The sequence below is a fragment of the Mycteria americana genome, chromosome 3 (genome assembly GCF_035582795.1).
Source record: "Mycteria americana isolate JAX WOST 10 ecotype Jacksonville Zoo and Gardens chromosome 3, USCA_MyAme_1.0, whole genome shotgun sequence".
Classification (NCBI taxonomy): domain Eukaryota; kingdom Metazoa; phylum Chordata; class Aves; order Ciconiiformes; family Ciconiidae; genus Mycteria; species Mycteria americana.
The window spans coordinates 4,495,399-4,512,708 of NC_134367.1; the positions used below are offsets into that span (position 1 = coordinate 4,495,399).

At 43.9% G+C, this 17,310-nt stretch overlaps 1 protein-coding gene across 1 annotated transcript in view; it reads left to right on the top strand.

Moving 5' to 3' along the window:
- The window catches only part of PKHD1 (PKHD1 ciliary IPT domain containing fibrocystin/polyductin), a 269,779-nt gene that overhangs the window by 32,640 nt on the left and 219,829 nt on the right, over window positions 1–17,310 (top strand). The window contains exons 24-32 of the mRNA XM_075497242.1: window positions 564–686; window positions 2,283–2,388; window positions 2,873–3,151; window positions 6,263–6,393; window positions 7,820–7,955; window positions 10,802–10,997; window positions 12,459–12,526; window positions 15,162–16,775; window positions 16,949–17,092. Coding sequence (XP_075353357.1) covers window positions 564–686; window positions 2,283–2,388; window positions 2,873–3,151; window positions 6,263–6,393; window positions 7,820–7,955; window positions 10,802–10,997; window positions 12,459–12,526; window positions 15,162–16,775; window positions 16,949–17,092 — 2,797 coding nt within the window. The remainder of the gene's footprint in view (window positions 1–563; window positions 687–2,282; window positions 2,389–2,872; window positions 3,152–6,262; window positions 6,394–7,819; window positions 7,956–10,801; window positions 10,998–12,458; window positions 12,527–15,161; window positions 16,776–16,948; window positions 17,093–17,310) is intronic.

Here is a 17,310-nt window from a genome sequence, read left to right on the forward strand (position 1 = left end):
GTTTAAGTTTTGCTTCAAGTAAAAGTGTATTTTTTGAATAAGGACTCAGACTGAGCTGCTTCTTTCCCCCTCAAAAACCCCTATTTCTTTGTATATCCAGCTTCTAAAAGTATAAAATTATCTTTGATGAAGCAATGAATTCTCATGCTCAAGACATTGGCCTGGGTGGTGAAAAAAGCTTAAGCTGCATCTTCAGCTGTAGCACAGGCTCTTGTTTCACCCAAAGTCATGTTTTAGAGAAGCAGATGTTCAAAGTTATTTCCATGCCTAATTCCAAATGATATTACTAAGTATTGAAAGTTTATTTGCAAATTTGGTTCCTGAATCTCTTTGCCTCATTGTCTTGCCTGCAAGGTGAGGATGGGAACAGGGAGGTGTTGTGAAGTCTTGGATAATGAAGATTTAGACCTGGAGATAGGAGTCATGGAAGAAGCTTGAGAAGAGGTTTCCAGGAGTTGTTTGCTGCCTTGTAATGACTCTGTATGAACTCTGGGGGAACAGTTTTAGTTTAAAATCACAGGATGGAAAGGCGTGAGAAATTTAAATTCTTTGTTCTTTGCCAGGTCTCTGCTGAAAATCTCACTGGTCTGAAGCCAACTGTTTCTAGTCGTGTGGTTTATGATGGAGGTGTGTTTATTGGGCCAATATTTGGGGACATGCTTGCTACCTTCAATAACAAAACACAGGTGAGTTAACGTGCTGTCGCACTTCCTATTGATTCACCGTGGGTGTGTAGATCCAGGAGTCTCACAGGTATTCAGGTACCTACTTCTGCCACTAAATCCTTTCAGAAATCTACTGTTCTGTGCTTTGCCATAAATCAGTCAGATTTATCTCCCTGGTTTGTGCAGCAGGACTTTCCTCCAAGAGCTATTGAAGGTGGGGAGAATGATCATCATGGGTGATGGAAGACAATTTATTTATTTTAAGGTAGTGGCCAAGGGCTGATGTTGTCTCTGGGCTCCCACCTTTGCTGCGTCCTATGGTGCTGGCTACCAAACTTGGGAATGACACTCCGTTCATCTGCAGCATTCCATCAGTCCATCCAGCTGATGGCCAACATAAATGAGATGGTGTCTGTGGTACTAGTCTGTGAATTAGGCAAGTCCCTCAGCCTCTCTGGATCTCAATGCTTCCTGTGTGAAAAGAGACCAAGGAGGGCTTCCTGACTGAATGAGTCTGCTGGATGGACAAACATTGCGAACTCATATGTTGCAGAGCAGTGCACATTGTTGGCTTAGCTTCCAGCAAAGGCTGCCGGGCACTGTAGTGATAACAGGGTGATGCTGCATATGCTCCAAGCCCAGCTGTGCAGCACTTGGGGCTGGGTCATCCTGCTTTTTTGGCGAGCCTGTTCCCCAGACACGAGGACTGCTTCCAGTGGCTCAACCACGTATGATATCTCTGCCATCTGTGGTGCAGGCATACCCTCAAATAGACCAAATGAAACAAGAACAGCAGCAGCAATCAGACTTCCACTTTGTTTTTGAAGCTTTATTCTGGCTTACTGCTAGCAACAAGTGTAAAAATGTCCCTCTAATTATTGTGTCTATTCAAGCAGAGTACTTTGCAACTCTGTGCTCCTTGCGTTTCTTGGAGACAGTCTGCTTTTGCTTTTTGCAGGCACTGGTGTACCCTCCTGGCACACCCTTAATACCTGGGAGAGAGATAAAGAAGGGCTCTCCTATGCCCTATGCTCTGCCAGTTGACCCTTCTGAGATATCAAGATCTCAGAAGAGATATCTCTTGATATCTCTTGTTAATCAAGGTCACAGCCCAGCTTTCTTGTTTCAGCATGAACAACAAGGGAAAAAAAAAATAATGAGGGCTGCATGCTGAAAAGACACATTTTGGGATTCATTCTAATTAGTCTTACAGGGTGCTGTAAACATAATAAATTGGTTCCCAAGGTGGGGTGGGAAGAACGGGGGTATGGCAAGCAGGGTCTTCAATGGGTGACTAGAAGAAAAGGAGTTGGGAGGAGCTATGTGTCCCAGCAAGATGGGAGATAGGATCCTGCAGACACCAAGGAAGGCTGGTGATACAGCTTCCAAAGCTGTGCTCTCCTTTGCCTAAGACTGAGTCCTAGCAAGCCTTGCAATTAAACTTGTGATGAGACTGCAGCAGGATAAACAGCTGTCTGACGGTGCTCTGTGCTGGCACAGTCAGAGTGCTCTTGGTAGCTCAGTGTAGCTACTGGCATCGCTCTGCAGGTCTACCGGGTAGATGTGGCTCTAGAAAACACCTTCCAGCTTCAGAGTAACCTTCTTCTCTGTCTCCAGGTGGTGGTGGTGGTGAATGATGTCCTTGCAAACTGTTCTGGTTCGTGCTCTTTCCTGTACAGCCAGGAATTGACACCTTTGGTCAGTGATGTGGAGTATTCGTCAGGTAACAGGGCTTTGTGTTTGAACAAAATGGCAAAACCACTGTTCTGTGAAAAAGATCTGCCAGATGCTGATGATTTTGTGTGTGTGTATTCTTTTGGAAGTGTCTGATTTTATGGAAACTGCACTTTCTAGTGGGACACTTCTGATCAGCTCCAGTCTCAAAGTATGTAGCACAGACGTGTTTTTACAGCAACATGAAGATGGTAGAGGAACAAAGGGAGAGACACAGTGGTAGGCTTGGTGCTTAAAGTGAAAGGTGGCTCTTGGCTCAAGTTATTTTTAATAAAAAATTAAGGAAAAAAGTAATAGCTGGACAGGAACAGGCAGGAAGAGGCATTATGGGAGAAAATTAGAGATTATCAGTGGTGTAGTTCTTAGGATGTTCTGATGAAGGTAGTAAAAACTTTTAACTGTTGGTTGAAAGTAAATCCTGGGCATTGCTAGTCCAAAATTCATGAGTCCTCTTGTTGGTTATATTCCTTCAGATGATGGGTCCCAGGCCACAGTAGTTATCAGGGGAGTTGGCTTCACTGAGGAGAAGCCAGCCCTGGAGGTGGAGGTGAACAACACAACCTGCCATGTCATAACGTTGAATCAAACTGAAGTGGTTTGCCAGATGGCGAGGCTGCCCGTCGGAGTCTACCGGTTGACACTACTGGTGAGACCTTATGGCTTCGCACTCAGTGCCAGCACAGGAGAATACATCTTCCTAAGAGTTGAGCCAAAGCTGGTAGCTATCGAACCTCCTACGGCTTCGGAGATTGGTAGGTCTGAATGCCAGACTGGCTCTAAGGGGACGTCTGCTTTCTGCTTCTTGCTTTTCATGGCGTGTTTCGGTTCTTCTGTATTTTCACTACCAAGGTCTTCATCTGACAGAAAAGACATAATACAGCTGGACACATTGTGTATAGTCCAAAGCACTAGGGCAAGTTTCTTAGTGTGACAGACTTTCCTTGGTTCTTTGTGGAGGCAACCAGTTTAACGACTAGTTTTGTTTGGGAATAGTAAGTTCAAATGCAGGTATATTATTCCAGAAATCCAGAAGGCTATTAGTGTTTCATGGCTCATCTTCCCACATTCATCTGACACATAGCTTTGTAGTATTTGAATTAGTCTGGCCTAATTGTGAAATGGATAAACTTTGTTTCATCTCAGTCCAATTGAAATGTATTCATATTCTGAGTGATAAAATGGATATCTCATCTGTGTTCAGATACAAAACTGAGAAACCTAGAGAAGCTTAAACTAAACTGAAGCTCTTTCCATTCCCATTCCTATTCCCCTCCTCTCCTTAAACAGAAGAGGAAATAGCGATATTTTCCACCACTGAAGACAAGAGCTTGGAAACTTTTACAAAGGATTCTGGGGCCAAAGGAGACCATTATGACTCTCTCATCTGCCCTGTATGTGACACAGATGAGAGGACTTCACCTGGAAGTTCCAGCAAGGTGCCTAGCCAACTGTAACTAAGCCAAATCAAATACTGTAAAAAGCCATCATTTCTTTTTTGGGGAGAGGGAAGAGTCTCCCCAACCCAATGAGAAATGTGGAGAACACTCTTGACACACCTGGGTTGTGCAGTAAGGACCAATGGTCTCAGCATATGACTTGTTCTCAAGGAGCCAGGAATGTACCTAGAAACAACATGACCCAGGTCTACTCTGACAGTAAAAGTTATCCAGCTTTTGTCCGGAAACCTCCTAGTTTCATTAGTGAGGTGCTTTGGCTTGGTGGTAACGGACATCACTGAGAGCAGGAGTGCTGGCCTAGGTGCAGCATGAAGCTCGCTCAGCAATGTGGCTTGGAGAACTGATTATGCCATGCTCGGCCACCTTGGAGCAGGCAGAGGAAGGGAATGATGGTCTGTGAACTTCTATGTGGCTGTGCCATGGGATGGTCTTGGAAGAATGTAGGGTTCCAAAGATGAAAAGCAAGAAGTTATAGCCACCTCTTTTCTTTATGTTTTGTTGGAGTGTATAGCAAGAAAGATATTCTAACCTTTTTCTTTCCTCTTTTTTTTTTTTCTCTCCTCTCCAGTGGGAGGGTCATATAGTACATAAAGTTGATACTCACTGCTTTAATTAATATAAAAAAAAAACTAAAAAAAAAAAGCCAACAATGGCAACTTTTAGTGCTTGGGCCTTGCTTCTCATTTCCTTCGCTGACAATCCAGTTTTTCTCCCAATTACAGTGATCTGTCATTCATTAAAAAGAAAGCAAGTATAATGCTATCTTACATTACATACGCCTTGAACATTTATAATTGGAAAGAATTACAGCTTCCATCTGTGTTTTTAATTTCTTCCATTTAAAATACCTCTCTTCAATCTTATCGTAAAGTGCACATATGCAGTATTTCATTGCATATGGATATAAGTGTAGATATCAAAACTTAAGAGCATCAGTCTTCACACAACACACATGGATTTTGTACTCTAAATCTGAGGCTCCTTATCTGACAACTATCACATTAGACAAGTGGCTTCAGTTTTGAGTTCTTGCTGTTTCTGGCTCTGCAAATTTAACATTACAGGAGAGGAAACCAAGGAAGCATCTTGTGCTTTGCTGCACCGGGTCCCTCTTGTCAAAATATCACTGGTCTCAGTGGTGCCGTGCTGGGAGTTCCCCGTGACCTATCTCTATAAGCATGGGGTGCCTTTCTAAAGCTACTACCGTGTTGCAGTGGATGGAAGGAGCTTGCTGTTAGCATAGCTGATTGCTGTTTCCTGGTTTTGCTGCCAGCCAGCCAAAATCTAGAAGATTAAACTTCTAGACTTCTCTGGTGGTTTAAAGAATTAGCAGGAAATGATGCTTTGAGGAAAAGGTACAAGAGACACTGCCATCAATATATAATGACTTTACCGTAGAATTTTACTTGTGTCACACATGAAAAGCATAATAAAAATCTCAGTTTGGTTGCAATATAGCCATGATGGTATAGCACATGCACGTAAACACTGCAGTAATAAAAATTCTGTCTGAGCAGTCTGTCCAGCCGTAGTCCTAAAGCTCTGCAGGACTGATAACTAGACCAAACAGCTGTAAGTTTCAAGGAGGATTGATTTCTTTTTTTTTTTTTTTTTTTTTTAAATTTGTCTCTGAACCGCATCAAAGAACAAAGTCCAGGTTAGAATTCCCATTAATGTCCATTCCTGTTCTCTTTTCTGTTTCTCTTTGAAGTGTCCCCGCATCTTCTAGTCACTTGAAAAAGCAGAGGGGCACCTTGCCTGTTTGCATTAGAATTGGGTGCTGCAGAAAGATGAAGTGCAAGTCTGACTTGTGTGGGGTATGATCCTGCATGTGATTGAAGAGGCTCAGCTCTGGCTGGCACAAAGGAGAGCTGAGGTTGCTCAGTGTTTGCACAATCAAGCCCTCCATGACTTTCCTCACAACTCTGCTAAGTCTCAAGACCTGCCAAGTCCCCTTTCTAACCTAGGTTTCCTAGACACATGCTACAGGCTTTTTTGACAGCAGGGTGCTTGGCAGCTATTTGAACTGTGAAAGCACCTGCTGTGTTAAGCTCATTTTCCATTCTTAGTGTTTCTTCCTTCCTTCCTTATTTCATTCTTGGGCTGGGGATCTTTCTAAGGTTAAGATCACAGGCCAGACCATGCTGGTTTAAATAAGTATGTCATTAAAAAATAAACCGAGAAACAAACCCAGTCCTCCTGTATCGTGGGCAAGAATTCAAATAATAGGCAAGAAGGATCTCTGGTGGAAAAAAAGGAAGCTAGGCACAGCAAGGTGGAAGCAGATCATCATCAGATCAACTGAGAGACAGTACTCCCTTTTGTAGTCACCTATTAATAAAGAATCCTTTGCATATGAAAATATCATTCCACATCTTGAATGTAACTGAATAATTGGTTTTGTAGGAGGACTGAGGGTGGCTCTCAGGGGGACCAATCTGGAAGGGCTAAACTTGGTGTTGTTCGGATCTCAGCCTTGCCTAATTTTGGAGGATGACCGAAATTCAACAAGAATTGAATGTATAGTTCCCTCTCGGGTAAGAAACCACATTTTTTTGGGAACAGTCAGCAGCCTACAGGTCTTTCCATGTTTTCCTGGCCTGAACTACACTTGGGGGAAGGGCAAAAAGTAGCCCATCAGCCAATTCTTGGCTGTGGGATAATTTAACATGGACTCCACCTACAGTTTAGACCAGCTTAATTAACAATAGATTGATAGGTGATTTATGAAAACCAGTGAAACAGTGAGCAAAAAACCCCAGACTGCATCATCATTAGTTAAGCCTCACATAAACAAACCTGGGGCTTTGAACTTGTCGTGGTTTAGCCCCAGCCGGCAGCCAAGCACCACGCAGCCGCTCGCTCACTCCCCCCCCCCGATGGGATGGGGGAGAGAATCGAAAGAGCAAAAGTAAGAAAACTCGTGGGTTGAGATAAGAACAGTTTAATAATTGGAACAAAATAATAGTAATAATAATAATTAATTATAATGAGAGGGGAAAAAAAACAATGAGAGAGAGAGAGAGGAACAAAACCCAAGGGAGGGAAAAAAAAGAGGAAAAAAAAAAATATATATATATAAAAAGAAAAAATTACAACCGCTCACCACCCACCGACCGACACCCAGCCAGTCCCCGAGCAATGATCGCTACCCCCCGGCCAACTCCCCCCAGTTTATATACTGGGCATGACATCATATGGTCTGGAATAGCCCTTTGGTCAGTTTGGATCAACTGTCCTGGCTGTGCCCCCTCCCATTTCTTGGGCACCTGGCAGAGCATGGGGAGCTGAAGGGGAAAGAATCCTTGACCAATGTAAACACCGCTTAGCGACAGCCAAAACATCAGCGTGTTATCAATATTATTCTTATACTAAAATCCAAAGCACAGCACTATATCGGCTACTAGAAAGAAAACTAACTCTATCCCAGCCGAAACCAGGACAGAACTCCAGTAAAATTGCATGTCTCCACTTTCAGCTCAGTGCCTACTAGTAGATTAAACATGTCTGGGACAATTGCTCTTGCTCATATTGTTGAACCGTGTTCAGCTCCAAATCTACTTTACATCCATACCTCCTCTGGACATTATCTGTGTGTCATGCAAAAACATGTCTAGGGATTGTTAGCAGCAGTGCTCTTTGCTGCGTGGCAAAATTATACCCAAGATGATGCCAATAGTTTAAGCATAGGGTTAACTGTCTATGCCTATGATTTACCACTGTTTAATTTACTAGTCTGGATATAGCAAATGAAAATCTGCATAGCCTGGGATTGTTTTAAGGTTTATAACTCTCCATAGATGTCCCTTTAAAGACAATGTAACTATATGCATTAGAGTCTGTTGTATATATAAATTTCATCAGTGCCTGACTTATTAAGTATGGGAGATGCAGAAATATAGGGAATAACTTTTTTTATTGGTGTATTCTTATCCCTGACATTCTCTTCATTTCTGTTTGTAGGGGACAGAAGATGCTGCTGTCCATGTGACACTAATTTCTGGGTACCAGTCAACAACAGTAACCAACTTGTTCCAGTATGACCCTTCCTTAAACCCTGCTGTTGTATCACTGAGCAGAAACACAAGTGGCATAGCAGGTGAAAAGGCTGCAGACATGTATTGGGCATTGTTCGTAGAAGTGTTATTATTGCTGATGATGGTGGGGCAGAAGGAATTTAGGTCTATGGAGTTTGGTGCTCCAACACTGGGGTTTTTTTGTTGTTTTCTTTTAACTTGTAGCCCCCGTGTTTCCTGCTAGTCCTGATCAGTCCTGGTTGTTTTATATTGGTTTTACTCTAGCATACATGAGATAATGAGTTGCTTGCCCTAGGCCAGTATGGATGATGTCCACAGGATGTCAGGTGTGGTATAGTGCTCTTTTTGTGTCACGTTTCTCTAACACTGCTCTGAAATTATCCCACCCATTCATTCTTGGTAACAGGCTCAGCCATGACAAGAGAAATGAGCTCTAGAGAGTGTCCTTCTCCAGGATCCCAAAGGGTTGATCATAAAGCGCATCATGTGCATTTTGGGTTGCTGAAAAGAGAAAGGCAACTCTTGTCTTGCTAGTTCCCATTTCCAAGCCAAACTGTTTCTTCCAGTTTGACCTTGTGATTACTTTAGAATATGAGCATAGACTTCATGGACTTTGTGGGGGCAGAATCCCAAGAAGATCTCATGGAACGTTTAGCATTCCTGTCTTTTGGAAGTTTCTATTTGGCATTGGGTTTTTCTTTTTTTTTCTTTTTTTCTTTCTCACTTCCCTTCTTTTTTTTCCACAAGGTTTTGGCTGGGCATTGGGAATAGAAGGCATTAATGGTGAATGGTGGCCACTTACAGACAAGTTTTTTAGTGCACACATTAATAAAGCTCCCCCCAGCTCAACAGTTTGGCTGGACTCGGTGGGGATGCAAGGAGTTAGGTGACTGCCAGTGATAAGATGCACTTCTTGCTGCACGCCCAGCATTTCTATTCCTTTCCCCAAATGCTCTTGTCATTTTCTATTACTCCAGAATGCATAAATAAGAGAAAACATCCTTTATCATCTGAATATTATTCAGATACCATAGCACCACGGGGAGATTTTTCTAGCCGCGGGCAGGCCAGGTGCAAGGAATTCCTTAATGTTATAGCGTCTCGTGAACGGTGGTGTGGCTGAGTTCAATCTTTTATTCGGAACCTCCATGGCTACAGCTTTTAATATAATTTTTCCTCCTATATAATAAAAAGAATAAATAAATTACACTGATGCCTTCCAGGCATCTAGGATTAAGCTGACAATTGACCAAGAGTCCAAAGAGTTCACGTTATTAATATATTCAACTTCACAGGCTTTCAAACTTTCAAACTTTATTTGACTCATTTGTGCATGCAGAATTGAAAAGTACTGGCTTCAAGACCTGCTTAGAGGAGCTGGTAGGTGAGGGGAGCTTTGTACAGGCTCCTGCTTTGTGAAACGGAGAGACTTCTCCAAAGCTGAGGCTGCGGTGCTGCATGCTAACGGGAACATACCCGCTGTGGAGGCGATGCTAAAGCCAAGTGACCCTGGCCTCTGCTTGGGAGACAAAATTGCTACTCAGATCTGAATCTCTAGTAAGGATGGGCTAACCCATAAAAGCTCACTTTGATTAAGACAAGGTGAAAGTGTAAAGCAGATGAGCTGCTCTTGACTACTGTCCCGTGTGGCTGGGATAACAGTGCCACATGCAGCATTGCTTTTAAAATGGAGTGAGCTCAACGAAGAAGAGGAATGGGCAAAAATGAAGCTGCTCTGGGACAGCTGATCTTCACCAGTTTTTGTGGAGCAACTCTGCGGGAAGACAAGTGTTTCAGGCTGGCTAGCTCAAGGGGGTGGTAGAGAGATATTAACACCTTTTGCTTGATGAATTTAGGAAGGAGATTTATGTAACATAGTGGTCTATGACAGCAGGGAGTTGGACTTGAAGACCCCTTCTTGTCCTGTTTATTCTTGCTTCTGTGCAATTGAACTCGCACCCTTCAGAGGAGACAGGAGGATGAGACTGACCTCCTAAACATGTCTCTGTGCTTGGTGCTTAGATGTCTTGCAAAATCAGTGAAGAGAAATAGGTGATTCTGTGGTGAGATTCACCACACCTCTTTTGGATGTCTTCTTTACGATAAGATGAATCATGGCATAAAGGCTCTTTTTCTCTTCACTGGCTATGGATATAGCTGTCTCAGTGAAAATGCCTTTATTTGGACTGATGCATAGCACCCTAAATTCTTAAGCTATTTCAGGAGGAATTCCCTTCTCTACTGCCCTTGTCCTTTTCTATTACTGCAGTAGGCACAAATAAAGGAAAGCATCCTCTGTCATCTGAATATAATTTGGTTCACAACAGAGCTTAAATGGGAGAGAGCGCCATGTTTCCTGAAAACAAGGTGCTTTGGAGCGTACGTGGGCATCTGACTTTAGGTACCCAAGGAAATTTTCATCTAGCTGTGGGAGACTCCTGTTAAGTTAGATAGCTCCGTAGTGCTGAAAAATGTGGTGTGGATCATTTGTCAGGGATTTAGGAAAAATCCCAGAACTCCTCAGCTCCAATTTATGCAAGCGTTAGAAAGACTGGACTTGGCTCTAATCAGCTGCAGATATTTATAGGATAGACGTTTATGGTAAGGGAGCATGGATCCTATCCTGAGTGTATACCAGCAGGCTGAGAGTGGCCATAGATGGTCAGAGCCATCTCATCCCATTGTCTCAAGACAACCCTGGTGGCTGGTGACCTTATCAGGGACTCCAAGGGATGAGCAGGATACAGAACCAGTGTGGTCTTCTAGTTTTCGTTTTGGGCTGATGGACATGACTGGACCTGTTCTGGCATGATGGGACTTCATGCTATTCCTCAAGCAATGGTTACGTGTGCTAAAATAACTGTTGCCAGACACACTGAAATAATTTCATCCATTCTCCTCTCTGCAGGGGGTCAGGAGCTTCAGATTGGAATATCCCAGTTTGCCAGCTACCGAGGGTCAGATATCAAGGTGCAAATTGGGGACTCGTGGGCACATATCCAGGTGCAGACGGACCATGGTGTTAATGTGACGCTTCCAGCCTTGGATGCGGGATTGTACAATGTTTCTGTCATCATCAATGGCATTGCTATCACTTCAAACAGGTGTGTGAATGCATGCACTTTCCTTAGGACAGAGAATGAAACTTATATCTTATTTGGTATTTTAGGGTTAATCTGAAAAGAAAGGTAAGAGTTTTCACAAATTCTGTACCTAACGGTGAAATCTGCAGTGTGGTATAAAATTATGAATAATTATCAAGGCATTTATTGATCTGTGGAACCCAAGTCAGCAAACTGCTAATGCTAGTCAATTAACTCCCCTTGGATCAGTAGGAGGCAGGAGAGAAACATTTTAGAAAAAACAGCTGATTTGATGAAAAATGCATATTCGGGCAATCAAAGGTATTCACAGATTCAGGTCAAATGCAGATAAGTCCTGCTGTAGGAAAATAGCAGAAGAAACACTTTTCATGAGAAAAACAAAAGCCAGTTTGAAAAATAAAAAAATGCTTTGTTTGGAGAATTTTTAAATGATGCTGTTTCCATCTTTTACGGTGACACTTCAAGTTCATGTCTAGATAAATGTAGTATAAATGAATTAAAAAGTGGGGGAAAACTGACCTGAAAGTGGAATGCAACAATGCATTCACAAGCAACACAGTTTTGCTCCTCAGCCACACAGCTCTTAACCCTGGCAGCTGCTAAAAATGATCCTGAAACAATGGTATTGAGGAGAAAGGAGCCATTTTTATTGCTTGCAAACCACCCTAAGCTGCTTGTGGCATTAATGAACTTCACAAGGAGAAAGGCTGTGGTTGGTGGGATGACATACAGGGATTCATCCTGTATGTATCCAGTGTCCCATCTGATACTGGCATCTGTTAGCAGCACCATCACTTTGTCTCCAGGGAGAGAGAGTGGAGGGAGATGGGTCACCCCAGGAGACAACTCTGGTCTCTGGTGGGCTGGATTGCAGGCTTGGGAAGGTCTACTTCTCTAATGTGTCTTTTTAGGGCAGGGGGTGTTTTTGAAAGGAGGGTGATGAGGAGGAAAAATAGATGTAGGTGGGACAGAAGCAGAGCTACACCTTTATCTGAGCAGGCTTCAGGAGGTTATGTCTGGGTTTCCTCTTGCTGCAGTTACCTCCGCTGTCTGGTGGGAGGATATAAGGAAGGAAGGCAGCTGGGATGTCTCTTCGGTGCACTCGTGTCTCCTGTCTGTGGGCATGGCTACAGTGGGATCTGTTTGGCAGAAGGCCCCTCATTCTTGCTTCTTTTGATGGGTAATTCAGTTGTACCTCATGGACTGAACTTGGCCCACAGGCTGCCACTTGATAAGACAGCATCCATAATAGATGTCGCTCAAATCACGTGGAAAAATTTGGGGTATGGAGTGGTCTTGTCACAGTGGCATTGAACTAAAGGGATGTGCCAAGTGGGTGTTTGGCCTTCCAACCTTGAAGGAGTTATAAGAAAGCGTAGTGCTGTAGCAGGAGAGAAAAATAAAAAAAAAACCCAAAGCAACCCCCCCAGAAAACCTTTCTATTTTGCTTGTGTTTTGCAGGGTTGAGCCATTAATCCAGTACCTCTCAGAGATCTTCAGCATAGAGCCTTGTTGTGGCTCCTTTCTGGGTAAACAGCGTCAGTACATCTGCAGCCACTTATGGAGGTTAAAGGGATCAAGGGCACAGTTTTCCTGCAGGAATGGAAAGGGCATCCCATTTCACATCAGTTTAAATGAGGGTGTTTTAAATCTTTGACCCTTTATTATGCAGACATCAACTGGCAGACAGCAGCAGTCTGGAAATGTGGGATTTTAGTGAGCATCCCTCAATCTGGTTGGCTAGCTCAGGGCTCCCTGTGCTTTGAATTTGATTTCCCCAAGTGCTTGCTCATGTATCCTTGCATGTTCCCATTGGGAAAAAAAAGCACACCCACACCTGACTCATCTGGGCTGTTTCTTTCAGTCATTACGCCTCCATCTTTCAAGGCTTTCTATGTGAAAGTTAGATGGAAAGCAGGGTACAATTGTGGTTTGAAGCAAACAATAATTTCAAGTGATCCCAAAGGGGACGTTCATTTTTGTTAAGTTGAAAGACAAAAATACCCTTTTTCAATGTTAATTTTAATCAAAAGTGAAATATTTATTAATCCCATTCCAAGCTTTTAAACATTGGAAATAATTTAAGTGTGTTTCAGAGCAAAATATCACTGAATTAAAAAGAAAAGTTTTACTTTAAATCTTAAAAAGCAGATTTGGGGTGGTTAATTTATTTTGTCATTTGGCTGGGGGTGGGGGAGAGTTGAATCCCTGTAGTGAATTTTACATGAGCCCTTAGAAAGGCTTTTACAGAAGACAGAGAAATTCTTGTGATGCAACCTCAGATTCTCCACAGATTGCTCTCCCAGGCTCACAACACATTTAAAGATACAAAAAACTCAGAGGCTTTGTGATACACGATTAGTTCAATAATTTGTGAAGTGTCCAAGCCTTGAAAGATGAGAGCGTGGATAGAGCCTGGATAGCAAAGGCTATCAGTTTTGAAGATTAAGCTATACTAAAAAAAAAAAAATAAAATTGCAACCTTCTTTTCATATTTAAGGGTAAATTGAAATAAGAGCTGATTAACTCTTTGGCTATAGTTTTATGAATGGCTTAAGCTGACTTGGAATCCCATTGCTGCAAAAAGCACCAGTCCTTTTTCCCCCTTATCTCTAGTCTTTTGTTGCCTCTATCACTTGTGTGGCCATCTGGATTAAGGATTCGAGCTCACTTGGAAGGAACCCCATTATAAAACAACTTATTTTTCAGCCACATCATGGGAAAAGGAAGGGCACAGACTTAATAGATAAAGAAGGCGAAGCAAGGCAGGGCACTGGGAGTGCCAGTACTGCAAACTAAAGGAAGATGAAGAGAGGCTTCAGCTGGCTTTAAGGGAGGCAGCTCTGGGTTTGGAAGCATGGGATTAGGCTGGGAATGCTGGAGGGTTTGCATCTTTGTCTCTATCACATCCTAAAATCCAGACTGCTCCTTCTTCAGTGCTGCTCTTATTCTCAGCACCCTAGCAGGCAGTGCCGATACTGCTGCTCTGCAACGTTACGTAAATCAGGATAACAGGATTCATGCTTATTCCAGGTAATTAGCACCTACTCTCAATGGCAAGGGTGATAGCAGAGCCTCCCAAGGCTCCTTTTCCTGTCAATGTGGAGAGGAGGACTCCACTGCCATGTTGTAGAACAACTGTGCTGGATCAGAGCAAAGATAGCCTGTCTCCCAGAGTCACCCAAATATAGGGTGACTTAGGAAGATTATATGAGTGGAGCAGTGTACGATGTTACTTCTCTACAACAGTCTTCCAGCTTCCCACACTAGACACAAGGACAGCCTCAGCTGGAGGTCATAACTTTGTGTCTAACTCTGCCTGAACTGCTTTTGTGAATGACCCTACCAGTTCACACCAAGAGTCTGTTTACCTATTTGCTGCCGTCTTCTGTGGTCTTAAGTAGATGCCTAGGGAATAAAAACATCCAGGCAACCCCAGGGGAAAGCAGACAGCCTTCCTTCCTCCAGCCCATGCATGGGAAGCACTGATCAGAGTTGCCTTTGACAGTGGAGGGGGAATTGCTCTTCTCTTTCTCTTCCTCTTCTTGTTCTACCCATCTTAAATGGTGCAGACTGGGAGCATGTAAGTAGGAGAGGGCTTGAAGCTGGAAGCAGTCATCAATGTATCGGCTTTTCTGGTCAGTGAACTCCTCAAGGGCAGGTGACCATCAGTGCATAGCAAATCTGGCACTCTGTCTGAGTGGCCAGGCAGAACTGAAGATTGAAGGAAGGTCTGTGGTTCTGTGTTTTTGTTTCAAAGTGTTCCTACTGCATCCTGCTTCCCTGTATGCAGCAGGACGAAACCATCATCTCCCCACCTGCCTGCACAGACAGTCCCATTCCCTGAAGAGTTCAGTCTCTGTTTACTCTCGGGAGTCCTCTCACAACAGCTTCCTCCAGTTCTGTGGTGACTTTCTGCTGTGGCTTGCTGCCACGATGGTCTCTGGCTATCTGATACCTCAGCCTCTTGTCCACGTAAGATTACCCTGACACATGACTGCTAGGTGTCTTGTTCCAAAAAAAGGACTTAATTTCTTCTTCCATTCAACCTGGCTAAGACTGCCTTGCTTATGAGCTTTATCATGGTTTGTGATTGTTCACGGACAGTCATTGATTCCTTTCCTGCATATAATGTCCTCCTCCCTTGTTTTGTTTTACTCCTAGGTGGAACACTGCTCACAATCTCTGGGGTGGGCTTTAGCCAAAATCCTGCCCTGGTCTCTGTTTCCATGAACAAGCAAACCTGTATGGTTACTCACTTGGCAGAAGAGACAGTTTGGTGCCTGACCCCGCCAGCTGCTAATTTGTCTAATGAAGATTCACGAGATATCTCTGTCAGAGTAAATGTAGTCATCAGCAGTAGGTCACTTCAACATACTCTTTTTGCAAAAAGGACCACCACCTTTAATTACCAAAGAGCTTTGACTCCTCTGATTACTGTTGTTGAAACGGAAATCACAGACAGCAGCCTGCTCTTGAGGATCCAGGGGATAAACGTCACTGGATCTGTGGCTAAGCTTGGACACAGTGAATGTGAACTTGAGTTTCAACGTGGCAACAAGTCTGCAATGTTTTCTTGGTGTTCTTTTCCACTGAACAGCCTGGAACCTGGGACTTTCCCCATCCAGGTTATCCAAAGGCAGCTAGGATATGCTCGTGTGACAGCAAGGCTGCAGGCCCTTACAATAACTCCACGGATAACCTCCATATTCCCATCACAAGGATCACTCTGTGGTGGGATGTTACTCACTATATCTGGTATTGCTTTAAAATCCAGGAGGAATTTGGTAGAGGTCAGCCTAGGGGGTAATTATTCCTGTGAGATCCAGAACTCTGATAACGATGCCATTAGCTGTATTGTCCTTCCAGGGGCCCATCCTTTGCATTACCAGTGGTTGGCTGAGGTGTCTTGGGCTCTTAATGTCACAGTGACTGTCAATGGGATCAGCAGTGTCTGCCTTGGAGACTGTACACTCCACCTTCACGAGCAGTGGACCCCCCTTGTAGATTTGGTGACCTGGGAGACCAATGGGACATTCACCTATGTGATGATCAAAGGACAGAGGTTGGCATGGCCAAGTGACAGCCCTGTGGTACATGTGAATAACCAGGCTGTCTGCAAGGTAACTTTTTGGAACGAGACCAATATCAAGTGCCAGACAGACTACATTGCCCCAGGGGAGCACAACATTTCAATATCCAACAAGAAAAGTGGGCAAGCTTGCTTCAGAAAGGTGTCCAGCGTTCTCACCGTCCTGCCTCAGGTGTACCGGTTTTACCCACAAAACTTCAGTACCAATGGTGGAGGCCTGCTCATCTTAACAGGCTTGTCACTGAAAGGAAAGAGAATGACTTCTGTTCTCATTGATCATCACCCTTGCCTTGTTCACAATGTCACCTGTGTAGCTATCCAGTGCACGGTGCCTCCAGGTAATGGGACTAGAGCTTTGAGTCTAAAAGTAGATGGCATCTCCTATTACCTTGGAAGAATAAGTTACAACAAGGAGTTTACCCCAGCTTTCCTTTCGCTTGTTTCAACTGGTCTCCTTTTAACGATGACTGTATCACAGGTCACAGAGATGGACACCATCTACGTATTTGTTGGAGACTTTGCTTGTAGTGGTGTCACCATCACTCGCTCTACTTTGCAGTGCTCAGCTCCTCTGCTCCCTGTTGGCGAGTACCGTGTGCTGGGCCTGGATGTCCCCAGGGGCTGGGCTTCCTCCAACCTGACGTTCACCTCTGAGCTCACGGTGACAGCTGTGCATCGCAACTGGGGTAAGTCATGAAGACTTATTGTAGCTCCTCCATGGGGTGCAGTGTGAGGGACTGTGGTGACTGGGTTTTTTTTTTTTGGCATGAAAGCAAAACTTAGGAATTAAAAAAAATACCTTTGTTGACAGCTGGCTGTCGGGCTCTGTCTTCAATCCCATTTTCTGTCCTTTTCCAAGGTGGCTTGAATGGAGGAGCAGTTTACCTGCGTGGAACTGGGTTTTCCCCAGGGAAGACTTTGGTCACGGTCTGTGGCACCCCCTGTGAAATGTTGGGCAACATGACGATGACTGACCTGAGCTGCCTTGCCCCACGCTTACACGGTCAGCTAAGACACAAAACGTGGCACTGTGTTAAAAATATCCCCTAAAAATCTATATTGATCCAAAAGTGGGGGGTCCCAGTGTATCTCATTCCAGGGGAACAGAGAGCAGCAGCAGCCCTGGAGAAAGGAGAGGAGCTAACACAGCATTGACCTCTGGTTTTTTTGAGCTCAGTCCGAAGACAATTGCTGTCAGGGGGAGTTGTTGCATCAATGGCC